The sequence below is a fragment of the Melospiza georgiana genome, chromosome 6 (assembly GCF_028018845.1).
Source record: "Melospiza georgiana isolate bMelGeo1 chromosome 6, bMelGeo1.pri, whole genome shotgun sequence".
Lineage (NCBI taxonomy): Eukaryota > Metazoa > Chordata > Aves > Passeriformes > Passerellidae > Melospiza > Melospiza georgiana.
Window position 1 is genome coordinate 5,440,105 of NC_080435.1, and position 27,781 is coordinate 5,467,885.

The 27,781-nt window shown below is 49.5% G+C and overlaps 2 protein-coding genes across 2 annotated transcripts in view; both read right to left on the reverse strand.

Moving 5' to 3' along the window:
- TYRO3 (TYRO3 protein tyrosine kinase) overlaps positions 1–1,316 on the reverse strand; it is a 41,312-nt gene extending 39,996 nt beyond the window's left edge. The window contains exon 1 of the mRNA XM_058026100.1: positions 833–1,316. Coding sequence (XP_057882083.1) covers positions 833–920 — 88 coding nt within the window. The 5' untranslated portion in view covers positions 921–1,316. The remainder of the gene's footprint in view (positions 1–832) is intronic.
- Positions 1,317–5,257: 3,941 nt separating this feature from the next.
- Positions 5,258–27,781, reverse strand: LOC131084546 (transmembrane protein 151B-like). Its single transcript, XM_058026101.1, has 2 exons — positions 27,641–27,781; positions 5,258–8,586 (listed from the first exon to the last, which is right to left on the reverse strand). The coding sequence occupies exons 1-2, from the start codon at positions 27,728–27,730 to the stop codon at positions 7,156–7,158; spliced, it is 1,521 nt and encodes a 506-aa protein (XP_057882084.1). The 5' UTR covers positions 27,731–27,781; the 3' UTR covers positions 5,258–7,155.

The window sequence follows — 27,781 nt, forward strand, 5'->3', positions numbered from 1 at the left end:
AAAATACATGACACATCTGTTTGTTTGCTTTTTAAACTTGCTATCTCTGAATATTTTAATTCCTAGGAACAAAATATGTTTTTTGTGATGTTGGGAGTGGAGAGAGAGGAAGACGTCTGCTCATGCATGCAGGGTAAAGGTTTTTTTCTCCTCAGATTCCTTAGGACGCTGATCTAGCGATCCAGCCCGTGCCACAGCCTCCCCAGCTCCGTGCCACTGCACGCACATCGCTCCACACACAGCGCGGAGCCCAAACTCCCGCTCAAGTCGGGAGGAGGCTGGCCGGGGCGCCGAGACGCTCCAGCACGCTGCTTTCCTTGCCGACCGGAGTGTGAAACTTCGCAAAACGAGTTCATGACGGAAAACAACAACAAAAGCCGCTGAGGAATGCGCTAGCGCCCGGCTTTCCTCGGCGACGGCCCGCGCTAGGCACACGCCAGAGCAATGCCTCCGCGGACCCGGCGAGGATTACTCGCTGCTCTACTCGCGGCCAGGCGAGGCTCGCACAGCTCGGGCTCCCTGCCACGTCGCTGGTCCCACAGACGCGGTGGAGACGCCCGTGCCCGGCCGGGAGGGGCAAAATGCGCCGGCCCCGACCCCACCTGTGGCTGTCCGAGGCCCCGCGGCCGCCGCACCGGGCGGACCAGGCGCCCCGGCCGCTCCTGCCCGGCGACCCTCAGCGGGCTGTCGGCACTCGTAGAGGCGGCGGAGCGGGAGCTGCCCGCGGGGAGACTCGGCCGGCGGCAGGAGCCGAGCCCCGCAGCCCCTCCCGCCGCACCCGGGCTCTCGGGGGGCAGTGCCCCGCCGCCACCGGGCTGTCAGCCCCGCTCACCTGCCACGGCAGCGACGTCCCGGAGTGCCGCAGCCCAGAGTCCCAGCACGAGGAGCCGCGGGATCGCCATGCTCCGCTTCAGCTCCATCTCTCCCGCACCACCATCCTCTCCCCTGTTCCCGGCGCCGCGAGGGGCTCCCACCGCCCGTGCAGGCGGCGGCGGCGACAGCGGCTGCGGCAGCCCCGCGTCGCCGCCCGATACCGGGCTCGCCCGGCAGGCTACGGGCACGCTCAAACTTCTGGCTCCGGCCGGGGCGAGCCTCGGGAGAACCTGCTGCGGGGCGACGGCGCGGGTCGGTGGGGTCGGATCAGATCCACTCCGCTCCGGTCGCCGCCGCCGGGCGATCTCCCCCTGCCGGTTTGGCCGCCGCGGCGCCACTCCGTGGGTCGCTCCGTCCGTCCGTCCGTCCGTCCCTGCCCAGCCGCCGCCGCCGCCTCCTTCAGGAAATGGCGCTCTCGGGCGGTCACCGCGCACTGTGCTCCCCCTCTGACATCACATCATGAATATGCATGAGCCGGGCGCCCACCGCCCCCGAAGCGGCGAATCACCGCGCCCGCCGCCCCCGCTCCGCCGCCCCGGGACGGGACCGGGGCTCCGAGCCCCCGGGAGGGCGGGACGGGACGGGACGGGGCGGGGCGGGCCGGCGGCGGCGGCGGTCGGGAGGTGTGTGGAGGCGGCGCCCCCCGAGGTCTGCTCCGCCGGGCGGCCTGGTTTCCACAGCGCCGGGAGCGATGACCCACATCCGCGGGAGCTGCCGGGGCACGGTCAGCCCCCTACAGCCCTGTGGCCCCTCTGGAGCCCCAGCGCACCATCCAGCCCTGCAGGGGAGGAGGACTTGGGGCCACCAGCGGGACTCAGCGCCCCCCGAGCCGAGGCTCTGCCGGGATGAGCCGAGCCCCGCCTCATGCACAAGCACCCCCTGCCCCATCTCCCTCGGCCGGCCCTCTCCAGCTCCTCGCTGCGGCCACACTCCCCTCACCGTGCGGCCCCTTGCTCCGCGGATGTCGGTCACCCCATCCCGGCAGCTGAGCTGTGGAGGAGCACCGGCAAGGTGAGGAGATCCACCCGCGCCCTTCAGGCAGGATCGGCTCGGCCTTGACCATTTTTCCACTAGCGGAAAAATAGGGAGAGAGCTCAGGAGGGAGGTCTCTGCTGCCACAGGGTTAGTGGAGCGGCGTGGGAAAAGTCACTTACAAACAGTTTTTTTAAAAATCTAGCGCTGCTTTTTCGTAGGAGTTACGGTGAGAATCTGGGTTGAAAGGCGGCATAAGGAGCAATATCGTTACAACACGATGCAGCTCCCAGCTCTGCCACAGCCATCAGCGTGCAGCACTTGCCCAGCAGCACCCGAAACGCTGTGGAAACGGAGGAACGCAGGGAATCTGCACCATCCCCAGGAGGGGGAAGGAGAAACTGAGGCACAACTAGCTCATATAATTCCATTCCAAACTCTAATCTTCACTCCCCCTCCCAAGTAATTTGCATTTCTGATAGGAATTCCTAGGGGACTGAAGCAATGCCAAGAAGATTTCATTACTGGAATGGAAATGTCACTCCCTCCCCAGTGCCTCCTGCTGCAATGAGGTAGCTGGGAGGAGACACTGACAAAGCCATCCATTCGAGTGCTTGTGGGAAGTCTAGTTGCACCTGGGGACAGGAAATCGCCGGGATCGCTGCAGCTCTTGGGCTGAGAGGTTCTGTGCTGGTGCTCGCTAAAAGCTTCATGCACACTTGCTGTCGCTGCTGCCTCTCCCCCAGGCATCCATCCAGCTACATGGTCTGTGCCTGCACTTAGGGCAATAGCACCCTCCAGAAGGCAGCTACTTTTGCAGATCTTAGCTGTTTCATGAGAAAAAAAAATGGCCATTAGAATAATGACATGTTTCTATGGTGTTTTCCTTCTAAGGATTTCTTCCAGCCCTACAATTACAGAGGTTTACACTACACTGCTCCCATGGGCTCAGTTAGTGCTCCAGTTGTAGCATGGCACAGGCCAGATTCAGGGCTGGTGTGAGAGAGCAAAGCTCTGCTGGAAGCAGTAGACCAAGGAGGATTTTTCCCATCAAAAGATCTGACTTCAGCTGTTCTGAGAAGGACTTTGTGTTAACAGTGATAGGCAGGAGGAGCCATATGAAAATTGGACTGAAATTCTGCGCACACTGCCAGTTGAAGTGCAAACTGCAGTGGGAAAACTTACAGAGGAGTGGAGTATCACCATGCAGAAAGCAAAGGAACTGGTGAATCTTAAATGTTTTTAGGAACTGGAGAAAAATAAACTCTCTTGGCCTCTTGTGGCACTGAATTAGCACCATGGCTTTATTCGTCAGGCGGTAACATCAGTGACAGTGCTCACTGTTCACACACACAGAACACAGCTGTTGGCTCTCTGGATTACATTCTTTCCTTACTTCTGCTGCAATAGTGTTTTGCCACATCTCACCAGACACGCTGGGAAGTGTAAGTATATTCCAGAAAATGCCTGAATACCTATTATTATTATACCATAATCCAGAGGTGAATGCCCAGTGCTGGGAGACTTCTGAAGATGGAGAAAAAGAGAAAAAAGGACAAAAGGGAGGGAGGGAGGGAGGGAGGGAGGGAGGGAGGGAGGGAGGGAGGGAGGGAGGGAGGGAAAAGTGAGAAGGCAGAAGGAAGAGAAGTTTTTGCTGGACTTCCTCACCTTCTTCTACTGTTAAGCCTTTTCTAACTACTGAGACCCAACAGGACATCTGGAATAGGCTATCCCAGTGAGAAAGCAAATCCCCATTTCCACATAAGAAGCCATAGCCCTAAAAGTTCAACAAAAGCTGCTGGCATATACCACTGCTCCACTGTTGAAGTAGTCAGTCTGCAACTGGATAGGAAATCCTTGTGTTTTATACAAGGTGTTTTCTATAGAGCTGCCTGGTTTGCACTGGGATTCAAGAACTTGTCTGCTCCATCCTCTGAGGTGGGATTTGAAAAGCAGCATTAACCCCTCCATTGCTAGGGGGCAGATCCCTCATCCTGCATCGTGAGGCCGTGGCAATGGCAAGAACAAGGATGAAGTGGCATTCAAGGGTTGCAGGAGTACAGGAGTAGCTCTGCTCTACAATGTAGTAGACCCAGGATGGATATTCAGATGCTTCCTGAGTGGGAGATCTGTTGAAGCCAGTATATTTAGTCCCAGGTTAGAACAAGAGCTGCTCCCAGCTTTTTGGTCACCACCAGAGGCTACAGCAAGTGATGGGAGAAAGCTCCCTGAGTATGAGGGCTTTTGCAGCTTAGGGATGGCTTCTCAAATTAATGGCCCAAAGTTGGCCCAGAACGCAGTGACTGAGGAAGCACAAACCCTGAGGACTTTCCAAAATTTGACAAGCTTGAGAGCTACTGGATAATGCAATGGCATTTCAGGTCACTGAGGGACTAAACTGAGAATAAACTATCTCCATTCTCTGTCCAACCCATCATAATGGATTGTTCATGTCAGATAATAATAGTGTTTAACGTGGCCACTTCTGAGGCCCCAAATATAACTCTTCATCTTGGCGTACACGTGGGACAAAAGTGGCCATCCCAAGACCTTGGGTATGGTATTTAAAGCCACGTGTGGCTGCAGCAGCAACAGCAGCTCACAAGAAGGCTGAAACTCATCCTGCCTCTGTCTGGGCTAAGCTTGCCATAACTGAGTTATGCTGCTCATTTAGGAATTCTCTTAGATACAGCTGAACTCTGTTCTCTTTGAATCTATATTATTCTACCATCTCCTCCCTTATCTTTTCTTGTCTTCCTCTCAACCACCTTCTTCACCAAGCAACTGTATTGAAATATTCCAGCCTCTCTGTTTCAGCCTTGTCCAGCTCTTACATCTTTCATATGTGCTGGTTTTAACTTTCCGTGTGAATACTAAGAAGGACAGGGAACTCTATTAAAGATCTGCATTTACTTTGTCTTCAGAATACCAGGATATCAGGTATGAGTCTGAGCTTTGAGTTCTGGCCTGATCCTTTCCTAGTTCCCAAACTCTCCCGGCTCTGCCTGGGTGTGGCAGGTGGCATGGTATAGATGAGGGAAACTAGGTGGAAATTGGTGGATCTAAATTTGGATTTTCTCTAAGTTTCAAGGTTATCCAGTTTGGTCCCAGCTCAATCATAATCATCATCCCAAGCCCAAACATTGTTCCTCCACATGTCTGGGATGGTTGTTTTTTTTTAGAAGTGATAAACTAACACATCATATGTGTTATCTGTCTTTTGTGATAAATGCCAAGCTGTCAGAATGAAAATGTCACATAAATCACACATGAAGTATTTACATTCAAAAAGATCAACTCATAAGAATTTTAAAAACCTTTCTGATGGTGCCGTCATTTGCAGCAGGTTAACCAAGTATTGCCAATGTTTCCATTTCTGGAGTTGAAATAAACACAGCACATCAAAACAGAGTCATCAAACAAAACCAAAATATATTTAACATGGTGCAACAGTCAATGCCGTAAGAAATCACCATATAAGTATGCAGAGTTACATATAATCTACACATATCAATATGACTTTACAAATTTCATATTATATGTTGATACACACAAAATGGACTTGGGAGGAAGCACTTGTTGCCAGCCCCTCTGGGGGCTCAGTTTCTTACCTACTTGTAAGGTAGGGTGAGACAACACTGGTTTTGAAAGTGACCTATGTACTGTGATCGTATTGCATTCTCCTGTGAGTCAGAGTGGATAATAATCTCCACCAGCCACGTGACAAAGGGGCACGGAGCTTGCTCGGCATACAACACCCCTTGTGGGACAGAGGTCTGGCAGGTGCGAGGTCCCTGGTGGGGAGGTCCCTCAGTGTGGCCACAAGGTTCTCAGAGCAGCCCCCGGCTCGGAGGGGGCCCGGCCAGGGGGCAGAGCCCACAGCCCAGACTGCGGTGGCACACTCTGTCAGGACCAGACGCCCTGTGGGTTTGGAGAGGCTGGCACTAGTTCGGGAAGGTGCTACACCTGCTGCAGGGGAAGCCTTGCAGGAAGAGCTCGGAGCCCCAGCAGGAGCGGCCAGTGGGGCTGGCTCTCAGCTGCGCTCTCTGCCTGGGGCTGGGGTGGCACCGCATCTCGCCTGGGAAGGTGAAGTGGGCTGCAGACCAAAAGCCCTCCTCAGGGCACACAGAAAGCTGAAAGGTAATGTAGGCAGTCCTACAACTGCTGTAATAGACACTGTGGGTGGAAGAGCTTCCTAACAGCTCCAGACTCTCTGTGGGAGGGTTAATACCAAATTTACCTTTCCCTCTCCAGCCCCTCTCCCCTTGTCAAGCCTGTGCTGCTGCACTCAAGTCGAAGGAATGAAACAACCACAAACCAGGCCTACTGTCCTAAAAATAGTGGCATTAACAGGGCACTAATCTACATTATGGCTCTCGCTGATTGCTATTAGGGGTGGAGCTGGACAAGGTAAACTACAGCTGGAAATGCAGCAGCGTCTCTGCTGCAGACCAGGCAGGGCAGTGTGAGTAAAGGGCATTTTGCTATATCCGTGTACAACACTGCTCCTGAAAGAAGCCCTCGGCACTTCTCAGGGGCTTCATTTGTGGCTGTGTGAGCAGTCAGTGACATTTGTGCCATGAAAACCTTACTTTTGCCCAATGGAAGATAATTACACCCCGAAAGATATCCTCACTGGCAAAACCCCAGAAGAACTGTAAAGCAGAATGAAAGAACTGAAAAAAATGGAAGATGAGGATAAAGAGAGAGGAGAAGGGCATGAATAAAGGACAGAAGGAATGACAAAAGAAGAGGAAAAAAAGACTGGGGGAAAATAATTTTTTTAAAAAGCACCTCGTTTGGGGTTTGCAGGAGGTGACTCAGCACCTGCAGATCTGAATTCTCCTTCTGACTTGACTCTGGCTGGCTGTGTGCCTTGTGCCTTGCTTTATCTAAGGTTCTTACCTTGCAAAGCATCCAGGAGGGCAAATGTACTGGCAAAGCACAAGCATTTAAAATCCTCCAGCAGCCACAACAACCAAATGCTGTGACTGAAATGCAAAGAAAAGAATGAGGGTGGGATGGCAGGAGAGGCAGGAAATCAAGGAGCAGAGGAAGGGAAGGGTAAGGAGTGAAAGAGTGAGAGGAATGGGGAATGAAGACATGGGAGACGAGGTGGAGGGGGAGAAAATCTTGGAAATGAGGTTAGGTGTTGGTCAGAGTCTCTATGTCCTCTTTCAATGGCAGGGGGAAGAGCTGAAACTTGTCCTGCTGACCTGCTGTAGAGACTGACACTTGCAGGCTCCCCACGGGTGTCACCTCTGCAATCCCTGTCCCGGAGCAGAGGAGCCAAGTGACCACAGAGTTCTGTCACAGAGAGGTTTCTAGGCAGGAGGAGCGCCTGACGTAGAAATGCCGCCTGTCCTGCCCCTCCGGCCTGTGCACGATCAGGACAGGGAAGAATCGGGCATCGTGGTAGGTGGGGGGGTTCTCGTTGACAGCCAGCTGGCTGGAGTAGGAGCAGCACTGCTCGTCCTGGCAGCCCCGCTCTGCAATGCTGCTGCTGCGGCTCCTCCAGAGGCCTGTCCTGTGGGAGCCATGGACGCGGCAGAGGGAGAAGCGGCTGGTGTTGAGGGAGAGGCGGGAGTTGCCGCTGCAGCTGTGGAAAGCGTGGCGCGAGAAGATGGAGGAGGTGCTGGAGGCGCGGTTGCAGCGCTCACAGCCGTGGGCCGTCTGGCCGTAGCGACACACCGCGTAGCTGTTGTAGGCCGGGGAGCTGGCCAGGTCCATGAGCATGGCCTCCGAGTAGCTGGGGATCAGCTGCCGGTTGGTGCAGATGTGCCACTCCAGCTCGGTGCTGTCCTGCGTGCTGTCCCGGGGCATGCGGTACCGGTACAGGGGCTCCTCCGCCGCCACAGGCGCCGTGTACTCCAGGCCCAGCAGCTTCTCCACGTGGTAATGGACATACGCAGTCCGATACTCTATGAGTACCCTGAGCGGCCATGAGATCATCAGGATAGCTGCCACCCAGAAAGCATAATGGGACACGTACCACGGGAGGTGATCCGGGTCTCCGTAGGCCATCATAAGCTCTTTAAAATCCACATTTTTGAGCTGCATGCCTTCCCTCACCTCCATGTAGTCATCTAGCCCCTCGATCTCTGTGAAGAAATGAGCTCTCTGAGTCAGGTAAGAGTTCTCAGACTCAATGTTGGCAAAGCTGAAGCACTTGGTGAACCTCAGCTTGGTGGCTGTATAGCTCTCCAAGCCCAGGAGTTCTTTGGAGATGTCCTTGTATCCACAGTGAGAGTAGTCAAACTCAGCTTCAGCCACGTGCGTGTTGACCCTCTCGTGGTAGACCTGCGTGGTGGTGTAGGCATCGCCGTTGCGGTACCGGGTCACCTGCCGCGTTCGCCGTACGAAGTGGTAGCTGATGGCCTTCCACCAGATGCACGGAGTGGCTTGCTGCATGCGGTTGATGCACTCGTACACACTGTCCACGTCTGCCTTGTACTGCAGCTCCCTCTTGACGTGGCAGTGCCAGCACTCCACCAGGTACACCACGTAGAGCATGGAGAGGAAGGCCAGCGGGATATAAACATAGCCGTCCGAGCACGGGCTGTCATGGTAGATCATAGACTTGCCCTTGAAGGAGCTATCAAAGCTGAGCTTGGTGACTCTGGCCAGCTGACACCAGGCCACTGCACCCAGGCAGCCATACATGAGGATGGAGAGGAGGAGGCATTTCCAGTGGGACTCTCGGCACATGCAAGCGCTCAGGGACTGTTTCACGGGGCGTTGCTTCAATCACACCGTGCAAGGGGAGAGAAAGACAAAGAGAGAGCGAGGAACCCGTCAGTCACGCTGCTTTGCACAACACACACAGTGGCTGCTTGCCATCAAGGCTGTGTCTGGCTTTTCTCTCGACTCCCTGAGAACTGGGACACCACCCTACTTAATAAAATGTCAATAGAAACAGAAACACCCTGCTAGGGACAGAGGACTCTGGTCAAAGCTCTTTCCTTGCTTCCTTCTGGCTCTGGGGAGGGAAGTTGTTTGTGCAGCAGTGACACGCTATGCCCACACCCTGGTCAGATGGGCACCTCTGCGGGGAGAAAGACAGGTCCCCATCTCCTTCTCCCTGCCTGCCACCAGCATCATTTACACACTCCGCCATCTTCAGAGGTCAAGAGTGCTGAGCAGGTGAACAGCCAGAAATGTGGGGCTGTGGAATTGCCCCTTTGCTTTGTGAGTGCCCCATGCTTAGGCTCCCACGTGCTGCTGCTGTTGGGGAGGCTCAGGAGCAGTGTCTGTCGCAGAGCTGCGGCCCCACAGGTTGTGCCAGCACAGGAGGACCAGCACTTCACGAAGCTAAAGCTGCTGCCTGACTCAGAGCTGACTCACATCCAACCCTGAAACCTACCAAATGATCGACACCATTTTCTTGGAGATGAGCCATCAGGAAAATGACTAGATTCAAGCACATTTAGTTGAAAAAATTGTCAAGATTACTGCACGATGCAGCATTGCTTCAGGCTGGTTACACCAGCTCTGACCTAAAATACTTGCAAGCTTCAGTGCTGAAGCTAAGGGTGTATGAGTGAATATTTAAAAGAGCACACCCCCCTCTTTCAAGTCCCAAAAGTCAGGCTGGGAGCAGAGCTGGGTTCACACTCCTGTACTCCCACTTCGTCCCCTGAGAGGGCACAATTGCAGTCCTTACCCCAGCCTGGTGCAGTGAATCAGCTGCATTGTCATGCAATGTTCAGCTATAAAGAAAAACGCCAAATGGAGCCAAGCAGCTCCAGCAGAGTGGTGTCCCTGCAAAGAGCAGTGGCAGCATGAGTTACACCGCTGGCTGGCAGCTGTGTGTCTGCAGAGAGTGCAGGAAGAAAGATCCCCACTGCCCTAGTCGGCAATGAGGAGGGCTGTTTGCATCCCTTTGGTTACTGCCATCCCCTGCCTCTCGCCTGAGTGAGGAAATGACAGTGAGAAAGCAGATACACACTGATACTCATGCATCATCATGCCCTCTGCCGAGCCTGATTTCATGCAAAAATAGAAGCACGCTGTTACTCCTTCTCCCAAGGGCCTACCTCTAATGCATCAAACTGCTCTGTAGATGCCAACAGATGCTAGGTTCAGGAAATGTCTTCTCTTTCTTTCTCCACAGACAAATTTCTCCCCAAGTAAAGCTTATATTGGATCCACAGTGGTTAGGACTCAGTAAGTGATCTTGAACCAGCAAGGAATTTAAGAAGCAGAATCTTGTAACTTAGGAAATAATAGCATGGTGCCACTGGAAAGAGGAGTTTGCTGTCTTCTCAATAAGATGGAAGCATTAGCATCTAACTTTGCAGGGCCTTAGGGTCAGATTTAATACTGCTTCTCTCTTTTTCTTTTTCCCTGAGACAGAAAACCACTCCTAAGTAACCACAGAGGGTTCACAGACTTGCTGTGAACACTGCAAAATTAAATTTCATGGGGTTTGGTTTTGATTTCATAGCTTTTAATCTGACACTGTGTAAGTGCAGAGTAATTTTGCTGATTTTAAGAAGTTACACCAGTATACACTTGCAGGGACTTGGGGCAGAATCTGGCCCTTGATTCTTCCTGATGCATTCAGAAGAAATCTGTAAAAAAGTTTATATTCTTATCCCAAAACTTTTGTACATGTGTCAGAATAAAGTATAATTATTCTGAGCTTTATTCTGGCTTCTGAATTCTCTTAACAGCAGGTAAAACAGATGTAGAGAAGCTCAGTGGGTTATAAAGTACAAAGTACATAACTTCTGTAGGTAGGGCAGCGAAAAAACTCAGTATAGGTAAGAATAAGCTGTTTTTCTTAGCTTTTTGCATGAAACTTAGAGGAAAGCTAAAAGGTGGCTTCAGGCAGTCCCTAAATCAGCTAAAAAATAACTAGAGAAGTTTTGGGAGTGAATCCTCTACGTGCAGCCTATGTGCAGTCACGGAGAGTTTCAGCTCTTGAAACTCTCATCAAATGCCCACTGCTCAGTCTCAGTGTGGTTACTGCCCCATTGTTGGCTTCTGCTCCAGCTGTACACTGGACCAGGTCAGAGCCCCAGGCTCTCCTGACTCACGGGAAACTCACTGGAAATTACTGACTTTTATTCTTTGTCTCTTTTTGACATGAAACTGGAGTTTTCAACTTCTATAGTAATGCCCAATATACAGTGTAATGAAGCTCTATCCTTTTTTTTCCTCCCTTGAAGGTTTTCTGAGGTGACATCTCTCTAGTCCAGGCCCTGAGACTGTGCAGAAGGAACAGCAGGACAATATCCCAAGACATGAATTTGTGTTCTCATTCAGGCTTCTGCAGGTACCTCTCATTTAAAGACACTTATGGTTCACACAGTGAACAGCACCAGTGGACCCACCAAAAAATGCCCAGCAATCAGTTTTAATGTAAGGTGAGTGCTCAAGTCGTCCATGCAGCTCCAGGAGCCCCATTTTTTTCTATGACTTGTTGGAAGCACTGTCAGCCTGGCCCTGGGCACAGGCAGGCTGTCCCATTCCAGTTAGGCACGACTGTTTGCCAAAGGCACTGCAATCCCACCTTCCCTTTATCTCACTTGCTTTGACTAACAACTTCTCTGTGGTCCAGCCTGCAACCCACAGGCTGGCTTCTGCCCAAGGGGTGGTTCAACCAGCCCTGCTGCTTAGGGCTATCAGAGGCCATATCAGAGTGGGCAAATGCCTCCCAATGTGCTCATCTCCATGAAATGCCATGTCCCCTTTGGGGGATGAGATAGCTCTGGTTCCGCCAGGCCTAGAGCAGCACCCAGCTGAGTTGGCAGTAGCTCAGAGGTTTGCAGGTCCAAGATGACATTTCTGTATGCATTCTCTGGAGGCACTTCAAAATGGTTCTTCAACCCTCTGAAAGGGCGCGATCAGCAGCCCAAGACAGATTTTCTCCACTATTCTCACAGAAGCCTGCAAAAAAGGCAGCTTCTCCCCTCCTTGCATTAGTGAAAACATGCAGCCATAGAGCCCACTGCCACATCTGATTCACACACCTAGTCCAGTTCAGCAGGGCCCTCATGTTCATAACCCTTTGGTAAAAAACACAAATTCTTTCACCTGGCTTTTCTGACCCACTGTGTCGCTCCCGCTGCTGTTCCTAAGCAAAGCCCAGTCTCTGCAGATCCTCAGTTATAAAAAGATCTCTCTTCCAGGGTCTACCTCCCCTGCTGTCCTGCCTGTTTCAAGTTCTGAGCAAGTTCGTCTGGCCTATAACCCTCTATTTCTCTTTGCTGAACTAATTATCTAACACAATTATACTATCAGAAACTTGTAAGAAAGACACGAAATAGAACATAACTACAATAAAGCTTCAGACATTCAAAAACCTAATAAGGAAATATATCTTTTAATCTCTCTCTGCATAACAAATTCATTAATATGTTAAACCAGTGGCTCTCATACTTTATTAATTAACATACCACCTTCTTACAAGAATTATGTTTGTGGTACTGTGTGGAATTTTCTCCTTTCTGTACATAGTGTTTCAGATTGAAACAGGGCAAGCTTGTATTTCTGGATGAGTACAATAAATGATTAAGGAAACCAATAATTTCCATGATAACTTGGGCTAGCCAGCAAACAGGAGTTGCATTCTTTGAGGAATACTGTGGCATCTGTGTTGTTTTCATGTGGAATAAAAGCATAACCCCTGGAAAATCTTAAGAGAGAAACATAACTCAAAGAAATAAATGAAGAAAGAAAAGATAGAGAGCCTGGCAGAAAGCCAGAACCAAACAGAGTAGAATAGAAGGAGGATCAGTTATCAGGCACTTTGTCTGCAAGCTAAAACTAAAGGGCTTGGTTCTCTAACCCAAACCAAGAGAGATGTCCTCCCTCTTCTGCCTATGGTGGGCTTTGCTTTGAGCTTTGCTTCCTGCATTGACCTGAGAAACATCCTGACATATTAAATGAGGCACAAGTTGCCCAGAGAAGTTGTGGATGCCCCATCACTGGAAGGGTTCAAGTCCAGGTTGGACAGGCTGTGAGCAACTTTGGTCTGGTGCAGCATCTCCCTGCCCATGGGAGGGGGCTGGAACGACAGGGGCTTTGAATGCCACTTCCAACACAAACTGTTCTGTGATTCCACAACCACATATTGCAAAGAGGAATGGATTTTTCAAATCAAGTGTTTCACCCAAAAGGTCCCAACCAACTCTGATGACAGTACAAATGGTAAAAATCCCCTGTTATGAATGGAATGCCATGAAGCAGCACAGCTGAGGTGTCAGTATCACTGTTTATGAATTTCAAGCTGTGTTAAATACACATGCTGTTAATAACATCTTGCTACTCTCTGGCATGCTGCTGAACTGCTTTCAGAGGCCTCCCTTCTCATTGCACCTGACTGGATTGGAAACTCTGGGTAACTCTTACCGAAACTATCCATAATCACACGCCAAAATTCACTTAACTCTTCCTCACTTAAAAACAGTAACCAAAAATATTTTCCAAATTCTTTAGTAGATGTCAGCATGAATGAGGAAAATGCCATGAGTGAGAGGTGGCATGAGTGGGGACGGCTGTGGGTGTCTGTGTTGTGAACCTTGTGGAGAGTGACAAGGCTTAGGGATAGCCTGCCCTGAGCTGTCCCTAGCCCCAGGCAGTCAGTCAGCCCCACAGTGCTGCTCTGTGCTTGATTTCTTTGGCCCATCATTTCTAGAAAGCTCAGACAGAGCAAAGGCTGTGTACCACTCAGTCAGCTCCATGTGGTTTCTTTGCTCTCTGGTGGTGCGGGGCACTCTGAGACACTACAATGATAGATGCTATTTAATTTGTGGCCATAGTCACTGGAAAACAGTCTGGAAATCCCTACCTGTTGATGGAGAACTGGAATTTCAACCGACACCTGTAGGAGACAGGAGTTTCCAGGCTGGCAACATTTCAATTATTTCTTCTTTAAGAAACTCAGCTTGCAAATGATAAAACATCCAGGCAGTGGCTGAAAGGGCAATTGCCTTCAAAGGCACCCTCTGATGGCAGATGCCCAAGATCAAAAGCATGTTTGCAAGGGCTGAGGTGAAGCCTCCTTTGCACAGGCATACCCACCCAGCTCCTCCTGGCTCAACAGCAGGCAGGTCAGGTTCTGGCTGCAGCAACCATAATTAAAACCATTCAAACGTGCTCTGTGCTACAGGAGAGTGCAGATTTGGGCTGTTAATCTTGCCTAGAGTAAAGAGGTAGAGAGAGAGAGTCAAGGGGGTGTGCACAGCCTGGCACATCCCCTGCTTAACATCTGGAGCTGAGCGTGCTCTGGTGGCCAGGAGCAAAGGCCTGGTGGTCAGGGTTTTGGCTCTCTAACCCACCCCCTGACTCCTCACAAGTGACCAGATTTAGGACACTGGTAGGTAAGTTGTACCTGGTAACCACCCTAACTCAGCCTGAAAGTGACTGCACTGGGGGTGGCCAAAAAAAAATTACTTTCCTTCAAACCCTGACTTTTCCTTAAAAGTTATCTTCAAAATGTAACACTGATGCTAAAGAATGAGAACAACACATTTCTGGAAAAGCAAATTGTGCTAATGACTCTAGGTCCCCTTTCTCTTGATGGATACATAGAACAAATTAATTCCTCAGGCAGAAGCCAAGGTGGTCTGGCTCTTCCTGTTCCTCTAAAGGAGCTCCCCACTTAGCAGGAGGAGGAAGGGCCACACTCAAAGAAGCCCAGACTGATTCCACCAGCCCAGGTTTTTGAATGCCTAACCTGAAACTCTGGTGCCTCTGTTTTGCCAGTGTTGGCTTGCTGCTTTCCCTGGCCTCTGGATACAAGTGTGGACTGAGCAGGACTCAGCCACCAGCCATTCACTAGTGGCAGGGATTCCTACTAGAGAGTAAACAACCAGACAGTTCTTCAGCCTTTCCAGGTAGTCACAGAAATTTCTCCTACCAACTTTGCAAGGTTACGGTGGGTCAGGAAGGTTCAGCTTATATTACAACACAATTTACATTTAAATTTAGGACTGGGATTCACTATGCCTTCTCCTCACATCTCCTGTGTCTCACAGGCAATGCAACTTCACTCTGCCATCCTATGGACAGCCCAGAAACCAGTGGCTGGCAAAAGCTCATCTTCCACAAAAAAACTCTGTTTCAACTGATAGCCTAAAAGAAATGAAGAATCAGCCATTCCTTTTGAAATTTGTTCTGGTGATGAACTTGTATTGCCCTTGTAGTTTTGTCTGGCTTCAGCCCCCCATTCATGGCAGGAGGATGCCCATTCTCCAAGTGATGAAAGACTTTTTTCATATGACTGCCTTCTCACCCAGAAGAGACTTCTCCATTCTCATTATGACATCTCTCAGCTTTCTTTTTGACAATTTAAAGGAGCCAAAGTCTTCAAGCCCTTCACTTCACTGCTCTACCTCTTTCTAGTACTCTGCTCTCTCTTCAGCTCTGCTCTCTCTTCACCTTGAGATCCTTCTTAAGTCTGTACCTTGCAAGTAAATACAGGACTCCAGCACTTATTTCTCTGGCATCATACCAAGAAATAAAATTATCTTCCACTTCGACTCATTCCCCCTTTTTACTGTCTTCAAGGGTTGCATTAAGATATTTCTGCCCAGCAACATCCCAGGAGTTCATGCTCAACCTCTCGCTCACTTGGCTCCCAGGGATTTTTTGAGTCACTCTTTTTTAGGACAGCTGAAAGGTTGGCTGTACTCTCCACCCTGAAATGTGTAACTTCAGATTTGGCTTTGGATTGAGTAACTAAATTATCAAATTAAGGAGATCTCTAAACAGAATTGTGCTCATCTCATCATTATAGACCTGCCTGCTAATGTTTGTGCCAACTGTAAATGCTACCAGCAGTGGTTTTATGCCTAATTCCAGTGAACAGTGTCAAATCTGGTAATTATTCCTGCAGAACTCTGCCAGTCTAATAGCTAAATACCCCATTAACTTACACAAGACAACTGTTTTCACAAAGCTAAGTGGCAATCACAAAAACAAGGCTGTAAGCATTATGTGGACACTGAGGTGCTCCTCACATTTCCAGTGTTCACTGCCAGGAATAATTCCATGAGCAGCTCTGCATACAATACTAAGAGAACCTCCCAAAGCTTCAGTAGAGCACATTATCACCTAGATTGCTATGTGTGACCTTCAGCAGTAGCTGAATTTTACTCCAGAAGCAGCTGTGTAGTAGCGTGGGCTTGAAGCATCTCCTGTTCTAGCTGCCTCTGTAGTGCTCATGGCATGCAAATGGTTACAGTTACACTGAAAAATCCCTTGGTTTTTTCCCCCTGCTGATTTCGACCAGCACAATAAATTTGAACTGAAAGTTGCCAAATTGACATCAATAGAAGGGGAAGAAATAGCCTGTGATGTCTAAAGGAAATATGCCAGATTATCTTGGAGTCACATTCTTTAAACATTTGATCTATAATTTTGACTTATCCCTGCTATTTCTTCATATGTGTTTATTGACAAAAGGACTTTTTCCTCTTCTGTCAGACTTTATTCTTCAGTCCCCTTGAAAGCTCCAGCATGAGCTGTATAAGCAGAAAATATGCTGTCGCAGCATGAGTTTATTCTGTTTGTTTTGTGGACAGTTTGGGGCCAAGCTTGACTGTCTGTGCCTGGTTCACAGAGAGGTACCTGTGTTCCCCAATTTCAAAAGCATTAAAATTCTCCTTTGGGGAAATCATGTCAAAAGCATTTCCTGTTCTTTTAAATCCCACATGCATTTGCCCTTGGTGGCTGACCTCAAGAGCTGCAAATTTGCTGAAGGAAAATGCTATCATGTCTAAAATGAAAGAATGAGAGAAAACAGAGGGTAGCAAAGACGTGGCCTGAATGGAATTAGAGAAATGAGGGGGAAACACGGAAAGTAGGAAGAAGTGAAAGAGGGAAAAGGATAGCCAGGACATGCTCCAAATGCCAGTGCCACTGAGGCAGGAGGAGGGTGCTGGCAGGTGAGGATAGAGACCAGTCAGCCTGGGCAGGGGCAGGAGGGAATCACACCCAGAGAAAGGACCTGGGTGAAGATTAATGGAGGCAGCACTGAGCCTGACAGCACCAAAGCATCCTCTGAGCCAGCCGTTTCCCCAGCTCATCCATGGAAAGCAGATACTCCTGAATGGCTGCGTTCTCACTGCTGGCAACTTCTCCAGAAACAGATCTATGCCCCTCTCTCCTCCCCACAGCCTGGAAGGACAAGGCTGTGCTAAATTGAACCAGGGATTTCCACAGAGGTGAGAGCATACTGCAGGGCTGATGCTGCAGCTGTGTCTCAGCAGGATGTGGCATCACAGCATGCTCCTGCTCTCTGCCAAAACCTGGCTTTGGGGCTACAAGGTGACTTGGTTGTTTTCAACAACAAAACAACTCCACATCTTTTGATAACTCATGTAAGCAAAGAGTTAATCTTGTATTTTTTTCCTCTTATTTAGACCATGGGGGAAAAGGAATGGGGGAAACACTGACAGAGGACTGAGAAAAAAGAGATAAAATCAGCAAAGAAAGAAGAAAAAATGGTGGATAAATGAACATCAGTCATAACTGAATTTGGCCCTGTGGATTTATGCTTGTAATTAATATATCCCAATGAGATACTTGAGAGAGAAAGAGTAATCAATAACCACAAGTCATACACTTTGGCAGGTGGTGACCAGAGTCTGGATGAAAGCAGAATTTTGTCTCTAACTATGACAGACTCTTCAATCTTGGTCAAGACAGGGCTGGGGAGGATGTTCCACCTCCTGATGGCAGGATATACTACAGAGAGGACCACTGAGTCCTTGCTAGACAAGCCCTAGGCTGTGCTATTAACCAAAACTGAGGAGAGCCCTTACACCAGGACCAGCTTCTGGCGCTGAGAAGGGCTTCACCATTTCTGCAGTGGACAGGGATGATGCAAGAACAAGGAGATTTCTATCCACTGTCCCCAAGCAGCCACAACAGATGTGGGTGCAGCTATCATCTTCCAGCTCCTTAACTGATCCTAGTGAAAAACCAGCCTAAGAAATCTGGGGTGACCAGGGAGATGACAATTGCAGGAGAAATGCAACCTCTCACTGTTTTCCAGGGCTAAATGAACTCCCAAGTCAGATGCTCATTAGTACAGTGAGAAGGAGCCCGACAGGCTGTGCTAACCCAGACCCTGGTGTAATGGTGGGTAGAAGCACTCCTCCACCATGTGACCAAATCCTGGCACCACATGGGGTATCAGTAATAAGGCCTGGTCAGGAGAAAGGGAGATATTACAGCAGGCATCTCATCAATGCCCTCCTGGGGAGCCTGAAACAAAACGCCTCCTGCCATCCATCTTGAACGGCACGAAGCCCATTACCCCCAGCTCCTGCTGAGCCAGTAGCACGGAAAGGGAAGTACAAGGGATAGAAGGCAACCAAAAAATCCCCATTTTGCATCAAAGATAATGTCCCTCCAGCCCTTGAACACATAGATTGGTTGCTGCACATCCATTTGCTTGTCTGCCACAAAACTGTGAGAATAAGAAGTTCCTGCAGGCAGGGCCATGATGTCAGTGTGCAGCAGAAATGCTGTTACTAGGTTTGAAAATAAGGACCTGCATCATGCACTCCACGTGTTTGTAGCGTCACTGGCTCAGGCGTAGGCAAGTGCCCTCCTGTGGTGAGCAGGCATTGTCTGGTTTCTCATGATTTAAATCCCTGTGGAGATATAATCTCCTCCTTCCATCAAGGGAGCTGTCAGGGGGAACACCTCAGGGTAGGCAGGTGCACAAAATGGTAGCGTTCAATCCTTTCTGCAGCAGAGCCTATTGCAGGACAAGTCAGAACTATGAAAAGACACAAATATTGCTGATCCACCTGAATTTCAGATGCTAGGATGTCCCTGAAATACCATACAAAGACAGTCTGCTCTTTCACACACTAATCATCCTCATGAATTCAAGCCAGCATCTGAAGGGGAGGAAAGCAGAAGTCAGGACAGAACGAGTCTACAGTACTGTAAAATGTCAGATTCAGGATTAGGTCCTGCAGGATACATCTGAGTTCTTCAGGCAGAAATAAAGGAAATCCAAGAAAGAGAAGCCATTTGGATCCCTGCCAACATATATGCTGCTTATTACAGCAGGATGGGAAAGACACTTAGTACAATACAAGGGTGCATATGTGATTGTCATGAAGAATTTGGCCCTTAACACATCCATAAGTGATGCTTCCTCACTCTGCTCTAAGGAAAACTGTGCAGTTGCATCTTCAGTGCCAAGGAATCCTAGCAACAAAATGATCACGATTTACAAAATAGAAATCAGGGCTATTTTTGTGGCAGCTTTTTACAAGATCACGAAAATGCTGCACTAACAAAATTACTGCTTTCCCCCCCAAATTGCTGATGTTGCTGCCACTGGCTTTTGACTCTGTATCAATTAAAAAAAACATATTTGGAGGCAGAGGATTTTTCCCAGTAATGTCAATGCTGGGTACGAGTTCATCAGGAAAGGAAAGCTGGGATTCAAGCTGCCTCAGAGCAAGAGCAGTTCTTTTTTCTACGCTTTAAGAACCCATTGTACTTAGCTCATATTGCCTACTCCCCTGCCTTGAATATTGGTGGTTTCCAGTAGACAGGGGGTAAATTTCACAGGTATAACTAAATGGCTTGCCTCAACGCTTATCAGTTAACTGATAAAAACACCACACAACCACAAGAATGCTCCTGGGATGCAGTTCCCAGCCACTGTTGGATTAGAAAGGCCAAGTGAATGACATGAGTGATGGCTGGCCGTGTCACTGGGTATTTTGCAGCCTGCCTCATGCCTAGGCAGCCCCTTCCCCCCCACCTACAGCCAGCCAGGCTGCACAGAGGTGCCCAGGCAGGTGCCCTTGCCCCTGCTCCTACACTGCAGGGACATCCTAAAAAAGGGCTGATGGCAGCATCCACCCATCTGTTCATCCTGTGGCTGCAGAATGGAGAGATCCTCAGCAGTGTGCTCCAGCCTGAGAAAGCCAGACCCAGCTCCCTGCACCCCTGGCATGCTGCCAGCAGCACAAAAGTACCACAGCCCCAGGGATCAGCCAGGTGCAGCTTGCTGGCTGGTGCACTGGTGCCCACTCAGTGGCTTTGCTGAGATAAAGGGAAAATTGACACCAGCCAAGGGAAAACAGAAGGGACAGTGGGACTAGCTCCCACTGCTTCAGCCCTTGAGGGATGGGGACAACAGGGATGGGAGAAGGGGAGAGTAGCTATCTGCCAGCCTCTGTGCTTGACAAAGTCTCATCTGAGTTCAACAGGAACCCTGTAATGCTTGCTTTGCTCCCACCTTTACACAGGAGTTGCAGCTCCCCAGGGGTGAGACAGGAGCAAGCAGGCAGAGGAGGCTGGCTGTGCCCCAGCAGAGGTGTGTTCTCCTGTGCTGTGATCATCAGCCTGCAGCAGGGGATCCTAGTGCCACAGTCCAGTGGGGTACAGAAGCTTGTTCCCTCTTGCTCCCAGGTTCCTAGGGTCATGGTTCTCTCCTCATCCTTGAGGAGCATGTCCTGTGCCTTAGTGTTCTCACCCCTGCCACAGGTCTTGTGTCCTGCCCAACCTTCCCTCAGCCTCAACATGGGGAAGCAAGAGACTGATCCGAAGCCAAGCTGGGCAACAGCTATGGACCAGTTTCCCTGAGGGAAAAAGCAGAGGCAGTAAAGACATCCTTGTGAGGAAGAAGCCAGAGAAGTGTTAGTTCCACACCAGTTCTCTAGTTTGCAGCTTATTCATTGAATGCCTCTGTCATAAATGAGGAAAATAGTTGATTATTATGAATCCCTTTTAATCTTTGCTCAGTCTAAAGGAACACCTTGAGATATAAATGAAGGATATAGAAACAGCTCTCAAGTCCTCAGGAGAAATATGATCCAGGACTGATCTGAGCTCCTGTAAAGTCTGGGTGAGTCTTTCAAAGGGATCTGTGAATGAAGGTTTGCCCAGAATCATGGTGTTTTATTTTTATCGTCACTTATTTGCAAGGCCATCCTTTTATCTAGCCAAACCAGCACAACATGGCTCTGTGATTTGAACTGTCAACTTCCAGCCTTCCCATGTGTGACTTCCCAGCCAGAGCCCTTCAGCCACAGCTCAGCAGAGGCAGTGCCAGCCCCACGGTGCTGGGCTGCTGCAGCTCAGGCTGCAGCCATGCCAGGTCCCTCATGCTGCTGAGCTGAGCATCCCTGCAATAACACCCAGCCTTCAGCCTTCAGCTGCTCTGTCATGTTTGGGGAGTGTTTCCCCATCTCTGCCCCTTGCTGAGCACAGCTGTGACCTCAGTGTGTCAGGTTTTTATAATGGTGCTCCAGTTGAGATAAGGGAGTACCCCAGCAGGGATACTTCCCTGGGAGAAACAAGTTTTCATTATAAGTATAATTTCTCTCTCCTTCTTGCTTCTCTGTGACACATTCTGCAGCAATATGTGACAGCACAGCGGGAGAAAACTTCACTGAAAATTCATTTAAAAACCTAATGGTTAAAAGAGGTCCTGAGAGCCAGGACACGTGGCTTTTATTTCTTGCTTTGACTTTGACCTATGGTATGCTGTCAGCACACCTTCTTACACCTCCTGAAGACAGTGAAAAAATAGCACTTATAAAGTGATTTCACATGAGCATTGCAGCAGCACACTCCAGGAAGATACACCATCTGCATGTGAGCTCTTGCACCCTCTCACTCTGAGTTCCAGCTGGTGGGAAGCAGAGGGTTTAGCTCCTTGTTCTGGCCTGCTGACAGGCAGTCCCCTGCAGAGAACCATGGAACACCTCAGGCCTGAAGACAGTCATCCCCACCCTTTCAGCGCATGCCCTCACTACACTCCTCTGGCCTTTCTGCCTGGCCACCTCACCTCTAGGAAGCCATGAGGGAGCTGTTCTCTTTATTTTTGGTGTTTAGAGGGACCCTAATGCTGGCAGGACTCTACTGGCAGATGCTACCACCCCAGCCTCCATGGTGCTCTGAGCTCCCTCTGCCCGTTGCAGGGTGGAGGAGATGGCACAGCCTTTTCCTGTGGGTGTGCTGTGCTCCACAACTCTTGGGCCAGCTCCTAAGGGCAATCAATCACATCAGTATGAAGAATCACTTCTCTCCCAAAGCCATGACCTGCAGAAGCCTCTGACTGATCCCACTCTCTTCCCTGGCAAGGTCATGTCATTCAGACTCCTCATTGCCAGTCACCTCAATTACCTACCCTTGGTTTCCTTGCCAGGAGTGGGACCTTCCATGACTGCTCCTTGCCCTTTGCTGTCAGCTCCTACCCTTTCCAGGCCCTGCTCTCACCAGCTGCTGGCTGTTTCCAGCCCATCTTCCCTGAGGGCCAGTACTACCAATCTTTCCTGAACAAGGCCTCTGGTGGCTGAATGCTGAACTGGGATGTGCAACACCTCATCTCTATGGGAACAGTGCTGTGAGTTGGGATTCTCTGTGCATTATTCACCTGATGTAAAACCACAGAGGCCAAAAGTTCACACATTTCAGGGGGTGTAAGCCCCCTCACCCTCTCCCGGTGGTGTGCGTGGCACCTTGAGAGAGGCTGCCAGCTACATCAGACGCTGCTCCACAAGCTGAAGTCCACGCTGGGAAGGCTGCCAGCCTCCTGTGCCACGCGCAGCCGGGCTCGTCCGTGCTTCCCACTCGTCATCTGTCATGCCTGTTTCAGGCACTTTGCTTCCTTGCTTTCACTGCAGGGCAGAGGTGCTGTGGGCAGAGCAGAGTGCTCAGGGAGGAGCTGGCATGGGCGCCTGTCAAAGGCAGCTTCAAGCCCTGTCCCCCCTGTGTGGCGCTGCTGGCAGAGACCTGTCCAGCTCCACTGCTGTAACACAGGGCTGGCTCCCCTGCAGAGCGCTGCTGAAATGAAGCTGCCCCGTCAGAGTTTTGGGGAGTTAACAGAACTGTTACAGCAACTGTGACCTCGAAAAATTTCACTATGTGCTATTTTTAATTTTACAGGTCTTAAGCTCTGAGGAGCACAATGAATGATTGGAGTCTGAAAGTGAACTACATTTTCCATTATTAGAACTTAAAAACTAATTAATTACTTAACCATACTTTATCCAAAAAGTGGAACTTGTGAAAACTCAGACACAGCCTCATCTGCTGTGTCACAACAGCGTCACTGTAACAACTGAAGGGCCTTGCAGTGCTGGTGACAGCTCAGCAGCCATTTCTTTTGGTGTCAATTCATGACAATGTGTTAGGACACATGGAGAAACAAGCTCTACTCACTGGGGTTTACCTGGGGATACTTTACTCCTTTTACTCTCTGTTTCCACAAGGTCCCTGCTCGCTGGCCATGATCTGAGCCATTTTATTCCAAGTTGTAGAAACAGATGAAAAGAAGTAAAGTTCTGCATTCCCAGGAAGGAGATACCTCCCATCTTACTTTTGCAATGGCTTGCATTGATTGCAAAGCATCCTTGGTATCCACTCTTCCCTTCTTGGGAAAGATCATCCTCTTGGGTCTCTGAATTAAGAAAGGGAGAATAAGAAGAGTATTTGGGGCTTCCAAAAAGTGTGCAGAAGCATTGCTTTTCCACCAGTATCAAGTGACGGTCGGTCCACCTAAACGAACAGCATTAGAAACCAAGTCTGAAGGGAAGCTACCACCAAGTCATCAAGTCTGTTCCTTCCCCATGATGTGCCATCTACACATTTAACAGCCATTTGCCTAAATTGTCCTTGTAACCCTCCAGCAGCAGAACCCTACGAGCTCCACAGTTGCTACAGTCCAGCGCTTCACTGAGAAAATTCCCCTGCTGGAGGGGTTGGAAAAGTCAGCCTGAAGGAACAATTCACTTCATGCTCAGCCACGGTGGCAAGAAGCAGAATACTATGCCTGTAGTGACCCATACAATTGGAGACCAGGCTGCCCTTCAGAGCCCAGACACATTCATTTGGTATTTCCTATTAATTTTTTAAAAACCCTTGACAGTTTCTCATGTGAAGTGCAGAGAAGACAGCCAACTCCAAAGCACCAAGAACAGACATGTGATCAGAAGATAAAGTGGGACAACAAAAAGAACAAAAGCAGAAAAAAGATGCAATGGCTCAGCTTGGATTTTCTTATGCCAGAATCTGCAATGCAAATACTGCCTGAAACTGCAGGATCATGAAAAATACTGCCACTCCTGATGGACTTTTCCCTTAGTCTCTATGAGGGAACTAATTTGGAAAAAGGAATGAGGAGCACTCTTTGATTTATGTCTGATGAACAGACCAAGGGCAGGACGGGAAGAGAGGGGCCTGTCCTATTTGATTTTCATTCAAGAGGGGGAATATCATGCTCTGAGCCTTAAAAAGATAACTGTTTGGTCAGTCATACTCACTTGGGATGGTGACAGCCTCCCACCAGGCTAACCAGCACCTATCGTTCACGGGATTATCTGAGCAGGTTTTTGTATGAGTTTTGGAATATCTGAGGAGAAGAATGAGAGTTTTCCTAGGAATCCTGTCTCACTCATTTCCTACCTTCTCTGGACAGGGTCTGCCATGTGAGTGCCCTGGGCAGCTTTTGAAGGGGGAAGTTCACAAGGAAATAGCCCCTCTCTGGAGATTGGTGCCAACAATGTCTCAGCAGCTTTTGCTTAACTTCTCATCCACCTGGGTACAACTCAGCCCATAGATGGGGACAATTTAAAGCTAACTGGTCTGTTAGTAAGGGCTGTATGCCTGGTGTTTTCAATGCCATAAAATAAGCCTTGACAAATAAAAGAAATGTTGGGGGAAAAGGATGAAAAAGCTGGATAACTAAATGGAGTCAATGCCCCAAGCAGGAGGTGTCTCTCCAGGGGCATACGGCAGAGGAAAGGTCCCAGCTACCCTTTTGGCCTGAAAGCCTATAAAACCATAGCCTGCACACAAGCACTAGGTATGGTTTCTTAACTCATAGCACCCCTTTGGCATTGTTGTGACCACAAGTAGCACTTTACAAATTAGCCCCTGTTGTGTTTTGCAATGGCAACATGAGGAAAATGAGGCAGTTTTAACTGGCCCCTCTTTTCTGTAAAATATCCATCAGAAAGCAAATGACCGTGGGTTTCAGGAACACTGACCCATGAGGTTTTCCCTTTTATTTAAATAATTTAACTGATCACATTATGTCATACCCAATTTAAGTTTTTAAATATAGAAGAGAAGATAAAAACAGGCAAGAACAACTGCTGTTTGACTTTGCCAGTACAAACAAGACAAATACATATTTCAAAATGTCAAGTGGCTGCTGCTTTCAGCTTTCTTCAGTGATTACTTAGCTTTGGAAACAAAAAATGATGTTTCTGCTCACCAGCTTTGTTTTCCTGAAAAAAGCCCTCTTGATTTCCAACTAAGTTTTAAAGATTTTAATTTTTAAGACCATTTCCCAACTGAGTTATAAATTGGCAGAAATTAAGAAAAGTCACTATCAACTCTTCGGTGTGGGTACAGGCTGTCACAGTAACAAGAAAAGCAGCCAGCCTACTATTTAACCAGGGCAGTACAGAGCAGCAGGTTCTGCTATTTCAGAGAGGAAAGCAAAGGCAACTATCTCCAGAGAATCAAGCTTCAGCAATAACTGCTGAAACATTTGGAAAAAGGAATCCTTTTCATACTGTCCCCCAAAAGATCTTGATTCCTCTTCACAAGAGTTTGTAGAATGGTAGAATCCTACACTAATAACAAAAGCACATCTGTTCCAGGTCATTCAGCTCAAGCAATTAATGTTTCATTAGGAAAAAAAGCCAAATCAGAACACTGTCAGGTAATCTGAGGGTTTGCTCTGACATTCAGCAAAGTCAGCAGGAAACCCATGTGGTCCTTGGCACAAGAGGACAAGGGCAGAGGCAGGTAACAGAACTGCTGCTCTTCCTCCTGCTCTGCAGCTGCACCTTTGCATGTCCTTCATTCAAAAACAAAAACTTAGACTTCAGACACATTCTCTGTTACTAGCTCAGGGTTGTATTGATTTAGTACCCAATAAAGGCAATTTTCAGTCGTTGTTACCATTTAGGTCCATGCATTTGATTGAAGTGAAATCCATAAATGACACGGCTTAAAAGTGGAGCCCATGAAATGCCCATTTAATACCAATACAGGGTATTGGTATTAATGTGCAATTGCAGGCCCAGGTGCAAAAGGACTGTTTACCTGGTGAAGGGGAAGGCATGAGGAAACACCAACATTGTAGGATTGCAGTGTTAAGATATCACAGGCGTTTGAGATTCAGACTCAAATGTGCAAATGTTTGTGTTGGAACAGAAGAAGAACTGAGAACAGGATGAAAGAAGGAAGATACAGATAGTGCTTAGCAGAGAGATCAAGTGCTTTCTTTCTACAAATGACTTAGATGTTTTTATGGAGGACTTAATACATTGCAAAGCCTTCAGTAGCTCCTGGTCCTAGACCAAATAAATTAAAAAATCCCTTCCAGCATTAAATATCTATTGATCATCTGCAGGGCTGTAATTACATTGGTGTGCTCTACTGCTAGAACACTAGCTGTATCCTGGATCCAGCCACAGCTCTACACAGTGAACTGTGTCGCAGGTCTTTAAAAAGCAATCAAACAGGAGAAAACCCTAATGTTCACCCATGAATGACAGTTTTTTCAACCTGAGCTGCACAGCCAGTTTTCAATTATAGGTAGTTTCAACTGCTGTTTGGTTTTCAGCTAAGTATCCTGCAACTTCACATAGGCTTTGTTGAGGCTACTGGATTTCGACTACAGGATTATGTGACTGTTGATGAGCCATGGGACCTGCTAACAAAAGCTTTAAGCAGACTAACTGCACATAGCAATGTTCCAGGGCTGCTTTCACTTCAGCTTTCAATTTTCTCTTCTCTAAGTCTGTTTCAAGGCTGCTCTCTGCATTCCTAGGAGCATGTACATTCATATTTAACTGCATATTATGAAGAAAGTTCACTCATTTCCATGAAGCGCACATGGATTATATGACGTAAATGGCAGACCTGTCAAAACTGTTGGAAGCAAAGGCTACATTAAGCGTAGAAGAAAATCCCAGGTATTTCTAAAACAGGACAGCTTACTGTCCCAGGTGTACAGGATAGCACACACACGTTGTCACCTACTGTCACACGGCCTGCAGTTCTGTCTGGTCAATACCTCGTGGCTCAGGATTCTGTGTCAACACTCAGACACATCCATTATTCCCTTTCTATGATGTGCAAGGCCACAGTAAGTGTTTCACAGATGATCTGAAGAAACACTACGTTATATTTTCTCCACTGACTTCTGTTGCAGATTAGGCACCAGGAGTGCCTAGGCCCCAAGGGAAAAGGAGAGGCATGACCTCCTCCTCCTCCTCCTTTGCTCCCAAACACCTGAAACCCACAGAGCTCCGGACTGCAAGCCCGTTCTCACGCTCCTTGTGCCCCTCCGGCCACCTCCACCAGTGCCTCGCAGAGCTGCAGTCTCCTTGACCATTTCACCAGTCCCAGGGAAGAGGCAGGCTCTCCTAGGCCAAGCCCCAAGGGGCTCATTCGGCCAAACTTCCACTGGGCAGGCCCCCTTTCGCCCCCGCTGCATCGTTCCGGTGCAGAGCCGCGAGCCCGGCAGCCGGCGCAGGGCTGGGCGCCGGGGGCCCGTCGGTGCAGCCCGCGAGCGGCGGCCGCGGGGGTCCCGCCGGCGGCCCCGGCGCTGCAGGGCGCGGCGGGGCAGCACCGCAGCGCACCGCGCCTGCTGCAGGTACCCGGCCGGGCTGTGGCTGCGCTCCTCGCTTCTCCCCGCGTCGCAAACACCCCCAGCCGGGGCACCCTCCTCCGCCGCGGCTCCCCACAGCCCACACCGCCCTGCACGCCGTGCCCGCGCCGGGGCTGCCTTTGCCCCTCCGGTAACCCCCGGCCCGGGGCGGACGCCCCCGCCGCCGCTCACCTCCTCCCGCTCGGCGGCGGCGGCCCCCGGCGCGGGGGTGCTGCCCGGCCCGCTCTCAGCAGCCGCCTCGGCTTCCCCCTCCGAGGACATCCTTGGCCATCACCGGCAGCTGCGGCGGCGGCGGGGGCTGCGGGACCCCGA

Bases quoted from the DNA above. Each gene is read 5' to 3' on its own strand.
- LOC131084546 (XM_058026101.1), bottom strand. From the start codon at position 27,730: ATGTCCTCGGAGGGGGAAGCCGAGGCGGCTGCTGAGAGCGGGCCGGGC. The intron at 8,587-27,640 runs GTGAGCGGCGGC...GTGTGATTGAAG, and splicing joins CCGCCGCCGAGCGGGAGGAG to CAACGCCCCGTGAAACAGTC.